This window comes from Mus pahari, chromosome 14 (genome assembly GCF_900095145.1).
Source record: "Mus pahari chromosome 14, PAHARI_EIJ_v1.1, whole genome shotgun sequence".
Taxonomy (NCBI): domain Eukaryota; kingdom Metazoa; phylum Chordata; class Mammalia; order Rodentia; family Muridae; genus Mus; species Mus pahari.
Window position 1 is genome coordinate 30408361 of NC_034603.1, and position 7946 is coordinate 30416306.

A 7946-nucleotide genomic window follows, 5' to 3' on the forward strand; every position below is an offset into this window, starting at 1 on the left:
GGGAAGGGAAGGGAAGGGAAGGGAAGGGAAGGGAAGGGAAGGGAAGGGAAGGGAAGGGAAGGAAAAACCCCTCATTACAGACATGTCTGTAATCCTAGTACTAGGAGACTGAAGGAGTAATAGAAATATAAGGCCAGCCTGGGCTAAATATCAAGTTCAAGCCCAGTCTGATCTCATAACACAAGCCTGTCCCCCAACCCCCCCCCCAAATAATAAATAAAAACATTTTAACAACAACATTTATCCTTGGAGCATTCTCTTTAATATATGACAGTGGGCTACTTTAATATATGATAGTGCTCTAACTATTTTTGGAAGTCCAACCAACTTAGACAAACCCAGAGTTAAAGCCAAGGCCCTTCATTTCTTCCTTCTTCACCATTTACCACTGCTGCCAAATGTAGGCTCCACAATTTGCTTGTGATATTATTCCTAACTCTGTTGGATGAAAACCAGCCTGCCCCCTCCCTATCACAGACTATATGTAACAATACAGATATAGAAGATATTTATCATTTGTGTTATTTAAAAACAACAAACACCAAAGCCACACAATTGCTCAATATTAAAACCATGGACTGCTAGGAGCTTGCCAATCTCTAACAGGCACTCTGTGGACAGAACTGTTCTGACAATGAGCCAGAAAACAGTAGAGAAGAAACAAGGTCAAGTCTCACCTCTGCCTCTCTGGCTCTCCGTCCACATCCTCATCTGCACTGCAAGTGGCACTGGAGTCGTTGTCTGACTGTGGTTCAGGCCTCTGGATCTGCTCAGCCACTACCCCGTCTTCGTCTCTAGCCTCTGTCTTCTCACTGGTGCTCTCCAAGTCTCTTTCCTTGGCATCCCCTTCACCTTTAGACGCAGTATTTTCTGGTACCTGCATTTCTGGGTCCACGGAGTCGGCTTTGGTAGGGGCTGGTGGATCAAGAACAGAACTGCCCTCGGCACCGCACTCCTCACGGTCTACATCCATCGGCTCTGCGGTCTCGGCACTGGCGCTGTCGGTCACCTGGGCCTCCACGCTTTCCCTTTCTGCTGGTTTTGTGGTGGGAACTGCTGAAGAGGGAGATGCACAGGGTGCAGGGTCAGTGGTGGCCTCAAGCTCAGCCACAGGCTCGGTGTTTCCTCGAGAAGCAGCATTGTCACTGCTGTCTTCACTGGACTTGGCAGCTTCAACTGGTGAAGGAGAGGGAGCACTTTCTGTATCAGAACTATTTTCAGCACCTTAAAGATAATGATACAGCATAAAAATCTGATAATGAACAGGTTTCAGGTGCTGACAGAAACCATGCTTGAAAGCACTTGTTAGGATGAACTTGAATCCTGTGGTGACATCAGGTAAGTAAGAGCAGCTTCTGGCCCAGCCAACACGCTCTAAAGGTGTAAAAGTTAAAGATCAAAACGTCTTGACTTTCTGAAATTACAAGTAAAAATTCTTTCTAAAATGGTTTCTTGTCTAAATAATAGTTTAAAGACAGAAAAGGATGGGGGAGAGACAAAACAAAACTATTCCATGAATGACAACTTTCAGGTGCAAGATTTTTTAATGTTAAAAAGTTAGGGCTGGTGAGATGGCTCAGTGGGTAAGAGCACCCGACTGCTCTCCCGAAGGTCCGGAGTTCAAATCCCAGCAACCACATGGTGGCTCACAACCATCCGTAACGAGATCTGACTCCCTCTTCTGGAGTGTCTGAAGTCAGCTACAGTGTACTTACATATAATAAATAAATAAATCTTAAAAAAAAAAAAAAAAGTTAACATAAGACAATAAACAACATGTCTGAAAACACAGAAATATCTTTAGAAAAACAGGTTGACTTTGACACCATGAAGTTTGTCCATGTTAAAGTTTTTGTTAACTTGACACAAACTAGAGTTATCCGAGATGAGGGAACTACAATTGAGAAACTGCCCCCATAAGACTGGCCTGTATGCACGCCTGTGAGAAACTTGCTTGACTGCTGATTTGGGAAGGCCCAATTCACTATGGTGCCATCCCTGGGCACCTAGTCTGAGGGAGCAGAAGACACTTGTAACATTTAACCTAGACAAGCCAGTAAGCAGCACTCTTCCACGGCTTCTGCTTCAAGTGTTCCAGTATGACCTGAGAGTTATAAGAAGAAATAAATCCTTTTCTTCCCATGGTCATAGTATTTATCACAGCAATAAAAACCCTAACTAGGATAAAATATTGTTGAAATGAAAAAATAAAATTATATGACCATCTGTGAATAAATATTTTCAACAGAATAATTTTAAAACTGGAAATTCAGTTTTTCATTTATATATATATATATATATATATATATATATATATATATGCACAGAGCTTTTAGAGGTACATACATAGCACTGAAAATGAAATTATATTCTTAATCTTTTTCTTTCTTTATATATATATATATATATATATGTGTGTGTGTGTGTGTGTGTGTGTGTGTGTTTTGCCTGTGTTTATGCCTGTGTTTATGCCTGAGGAGGCCAGAAAGTGCATCAGATACCCTGGAACCAGAGCTCCTAGACATGATTGTGAGTCACCACATGGATTCTAGGAACAAATATGGATCTTCTGTAAAAGCAGAAAGTGTTCTTAACCACTGAGCGATCACACAAACCCCCATAAACTACACAATTACACATGATCTTGGAGCCTACAGAATAATAAGTATTTCAAATATATTATATGATAATACAGTGACCATATAAACTAAATAAGCAGTGAGCGGAAGCAGTACAAACGGTAAAGAGATATCCCAAAAGGAGGCCTAAAGGAAGAATGTGAGCTCTGGACAGAGACGGGACAATTCAGGCAAAGCTGTCACAAAGTGTCAAGGCTCAGAATGGAATTATTTTACTCAGAAACAATAGAAGAATCATCGGTATGGTTGGAGCAGAGAACAAATGGAAATATAATCAACAAAAAACTCAAAGACACAACAGTAACCTCATGTAGTCATTCATATTAGTCACCAAGATAGCCTTGGACTTTTATTCTTGAAGAAATAGAAAGGTGTTTCAGGCTTTCGAATGGAGAATAAACATGATTGGATTTACTTCACAAGGATGCTGGGTAGAAAACAAACAAAAAATCAGAATGTAATAAAAAGAACCAAGGAACCCAAACAAGAAAAGAACACAGAGGAGAGACCAACAATGGAAATAAGGACTCGGCACAAAATATTCACAGTATACATAAAACAAAGCAGGCATTATTGCTGATGGGCTGTGTGGGACATCAGAGAACTGGAGTCAAGGAAACGACCCACTGATGACAGCAGTGAGAAAGAGCAGGCTGCTGCTGGGGCTACAGTATTTGTTCTCTAAATCAACTCTAAAGTGACTTTTACAAAGCTGAGAGTTCAGGTAAAGCTTACTAAATGGCAGCAATTGCCAAAAGTCAGATACGAAATGAAAAAAAGCTACCAAAAAGCTTAACTTAATCTTTATTTTTGATTATACAATGAGGAAAGTTAACAACTTACTTATCCTAAAAACATTAAAAGGACCCACTACACAGTCTTTCTCAGTTATCTTCTTCCAAACCACAGAAAACTAGCTAGTAGTTCACAATGCACCGGCTTTTTCAAAGAATAAGGAAACAAACAGGCAAGCCCTTAATGACTGACAACAGGATCAGTCATTAAAGTCCAGAAATAGTAAAATTTCAGTCTTCCATATTTAACTCTTCTCACCCTAAATACACAGCTGGACATTTTAGAAAAAAATTAGATAGGAATTCTCCTATTTATAATCAGCTACCTTTATTCTTCCACTGACAAGAGCCTTGGCACATAATATAAACTGCATCAATGGCACCTCTTTAGGTTAGCAAGAAGGGTGAGGTCAAAGATCATGTAAGCTCCAGTAACTATATTCTCTAGAATACTTTACAAAAGAAGCTGAGATAAAAAGAAGTAAGAAAGTGCCTAGAAATCTTTGGACAAGTGCATTTCTATTATGAGACTTCTACAGATGGCACGGGATGCCATAAGGAGACCACTGTAGATGGCAAGGATGCCTACTGCATGAATACCAGACCAAACTCACGTACCATATCTTATTTTCATACTTGCAGTTAAAAAACAAACAAACAAACAAGCTAACATACTAAAAGTAGGGGGGGAGGGTGTTTGTGTGCACACATGTGTGTGAGTGTATGTGTGTCTCATTTTGATTTTGGAACTTTGCAGGGTGTGGATCTTCTGTCCTGCCCATAGATAAAAGTGTATGAAACTATGCTTGGGCTTTCCTGTGGACTGGACTGGGTTCCCTCCTTTCAAGTCCACTGTCCGACTCCTAACTTCCAGGGTCACTGCATCTGCTTCACAGAGGTAACTGAGGTGAAATGAGCTCTTGAGCATGAGTTGTTATTCAGAGACTGTGATCCCACAAGTGCACACATAAGGGCTACATGGAGACAGATTGAAGCAGCATCAGGTGGCCTATAAAGCCAGGAAGAGATCTCATCACAAGGGACCTTGACTTTGAACTTCAAACCTGCAGAATTATAAAAGCATATTTCTGTAGTTTAACCAATTCAATATATACTAATCTACTAAAGTAGCCCAAAGAGATTAATACAGTGGTCCACTTATCCACAGGGGGGTACTGCTCAAAATCCCCAGTGGATTCCCAAAACCTCAGATAGTACTTACTCTAGTATATACTGGTATTTTCCTATACATTTCCATATATTTAAAGCTACAATAAAGTTTAATTTAAAAATTAGGCACAAAAAGAAATTAATAATGAAATGGAATGATTATAAAACTATAGTTTAATAAAAATTATGTTGATATGGTTTCTAACACTCAAGCTATTAAACTTAACATTAACTATTTTTAAACCATGAAAACTGCATATAACTAAAATTAGTGAGGGTTTTATTCACATTTGTAACCACAAAGAATAGCACTTAGCAGACACACAGCTGTGAAATAAGAGTTTTCATTAGAGAGCAAATGATGCTTGCTTGTGGACCTTAAAAGTATCATGAACAACAGACCAAGCTACCCGAACCATTCTCAATTCTCCTCTAAGGGCAAATTTGTCCCAGTAGTCTCTTTACACTTGTATTAATTGCCTCAAGTTTTTACACAAAAACTAATGAAGAAAAAGTTGACTTACTGTAAAAAACTAAAACTCATTTGAAGTTTACAATTTTAAGGTTAAAAAACAATAATGACTTTTAGAAAAAATATCCACAGTCAGTATTTATAAAAGTGCAGTACACAAACCTTCCTACGTCTGCCTGGGTGAAATGGGAGAGCCGACAAGGAAGGCATCTAACACTCAGTATACACAGTATACACTCTATAATAAAGTGCATCCGCCAATAATATTCTAAGAATCCTCACAGCAGAAGCACTCAATTTACAAAGAAAATTTACAATCAATAGTGAATAATAATATTAACTGAAATATATTATTGTCTTCATTTTTCTATAACTAGCATCCAATTTAGACATTAGGTGGGTATTTTTTCAGCTCAGAGAACTAATGCCATCCAGACATCTGACATGATAAATTATGATGTATAAACCTTAAAATATGAAATAAATCAGCCTTGAGGCAGTAAAATGACAAAAAAAATATATTAACTTACAATAAAAACAGAATAAATAAATTTGGCCATGATACACAAAGAGGCAAACAAAGACAGTAGATGAAGCAGGAAGTCATTGTCAGGATCTTCTGGTTGTACCACCTGTGCAATCTTTTGTTTATTTGTTTGTTTGTTTGTTTGTTTGTTTGTTTTTTGAGACAGGGTTTCTTTGTGTAGCCCTGGCTGTCCTGGAACTCACTCTGTAGACCAGGCTGGCCTNGAACTCAGAAATCNGCCTGCCTCTGCCTCCCAAGTGCTGGGATTGAAGGCAAGTGCCACCACGCCCGGCACTGTGCAATCTTAAGTACACAAAAACAAATGCTTTTTTTTATTACCAAATACTGTGTACTTAAAAATTGATCAAATGAATAAATACATTGTTTTTAAACCTAAGCCATGAAAGCACTAATATACAATTTCCTCAGTGAAGAAATTCCTACATAATCAACAATTAAACTAAAATTTCATATTTGAGGGGAAAGAAGTCACACACAATTTAGGATTCTGAAATACCTTCACTATCTTCTGGATTTTCCTCCTCATTTGAGGCTTCAATATCTTCATCCTCTTGGGCAGAAACAGTAGAAGCAACACTTTCACACTGAGACACATCTCTTTCCTCACGGGGTTTCCGTGAAGCCTAAAGGTACGAAACAGTAATTCAAGCACAGTGAGTTAAATAAACAAAGGAGAAACAAAGCAAGCCATTCCATTCCTGAAAAATATAGTATTACACAGTGGTCAGAAAGCATGTGGGTACCACACAATCTATGCTTGGGAGGGCGGGCAACCACAAATTGGCCTTTTAGGCAATGGATGACTTCTATGAACCATACAAAACTTAACACTAAATCACACTGACATCTGCATTTCAGCACTTGGGAAGCTGGGGGCACAGAAGAGTGTTCAAGTTCAAGGCCAACCTGTCATATGGGACCTTGTTTCAACCCCTATACTCTCCAAAACACTTTTTTTTAACCATTTTGGAAATTGTAATTTTTGAAACTACAGCCAGTACAGATAATATTTAGTTTATCTAATAAAAAAGGACATATGATCACTTACGAATAAAGATAACAAAAATGACATATAAAAAACAGAAAATTATATTTGAGAGACGACTTTTCATGATTTCAAAATAGCTAGACATCCTAAATATACTAACTGGTACATTTCATTTTAAATCTTTTAGATAAATATTTACATTTTTTTTTAAAGATTTATTTATTTATTACATGTAATGTACACTGTAGCTGTCTTCAGACACTCCAGAAGAGGGCGCCAGATCTTGTTATGGATGGTTGTGAGCCACCATGTGGTTGCTGGGATTTGAACTCAGGACCTTTGGAAGAACAGTCGGGTGCTCTTACCTGATGAGCCATCTCACCAGCCCAAATATTTACATCTTTGTGTACACACCAAAACCTTGCATAGTTTCATATAGTTATACATTCTAGTTTTGAAAACCCAAGGTTTACACTGAATGTATCGCTGCAATCATATTTAAAATGATTTTTATTATTCTCATTCATACACAATTAAAATTCTGCTTTAAGTAATTTGCTTGCTTGCTTGCTTTCCTTCCTTTTTTTTCTCTTTTTTTCCCACCCCCCCAGACAGGGTTTTCAGGCATAGCCCTCCCTGGCTGTCTTGGAACTTGCTCTGTAGAACAGCCTGGCCTCAAACTCAGACATCCATCTATATCCATCTACTTCTGCCTCCAGGGTGTTGGCATTACAGGCATGTGCCACAACACCAGGCTTAAGTAATTTTCAATGTTTGATATTATTAATGGTTCAATGAACACTAAAGAATAAAATAATTGCATAGGAAGCAAATTGGTTTTGGTATTACTATTCCATTTTTTTATGATAAATGAAGGCAAAGATTTTGTTGATAAAAAAATGTTCTATCTTGCAGCCGGGCGTGGTAGCGCACGCCTTTAATCCCAGCACTCAAGAGGCAGAGGCAGGTGGATTTCTGAGTTCGAGGCCAGCCTGGTCTACAGAGTGAGTTCCAGAACAGCCAAGGCTACACAGAGAAACACTGTCTCAAAAAAAAACAAAAAAAAAAACAAAAAAAAAGTTCTATCTTGCAAATTATGTTATACTGAGGATTGCCAAGTATTAGAATTATGTAATGTCTACTTGAGATCTTTTTGAAAAAGATTGATAAGTAAACAATTGAAGTCTCTATGACTAAAATGACTAGATAGAGGTTTTAAAAACTGTAATTTAAGCCAGAAAGGTGGCACATGCCTTTAATCCCAGCACTTGGGAGGCAGAGGCAGGCAGATTTCTGAGTTCAAGGCCAGCCTGGTCTACAAAGTGAGTTCCAGAAT

The 7946-nt window shown here is 38.3% G+C and overlaps 1 protein-coding gene across 1 annotated transcript in view; it reads right to left on the reverse strand.

The window, feature by feature from the left end:
• The window catches only part of Ncor1 (nuclear receptor corepressor 1), a 136397-nt gene that overhangs the window by 54406 nt on the left and 74045 nt on the right, over positions 1-7946 (reverse strand). Inside the window, exons 19-20 of the mRNA XM_029545802.1 lie at positions 6119-6245; positions 678-1224 (exon numbers count right to left, since the gene is read on the reverse strand). Of these exons, the coding sequence (XP_029401662.1) occupies positions 678-1224; positions 6119-6245 (674 nt within the window). The remainder of the gene's footprint in view (positions 1-677; positions 1225-6118; positions 6246-7946) is intronic.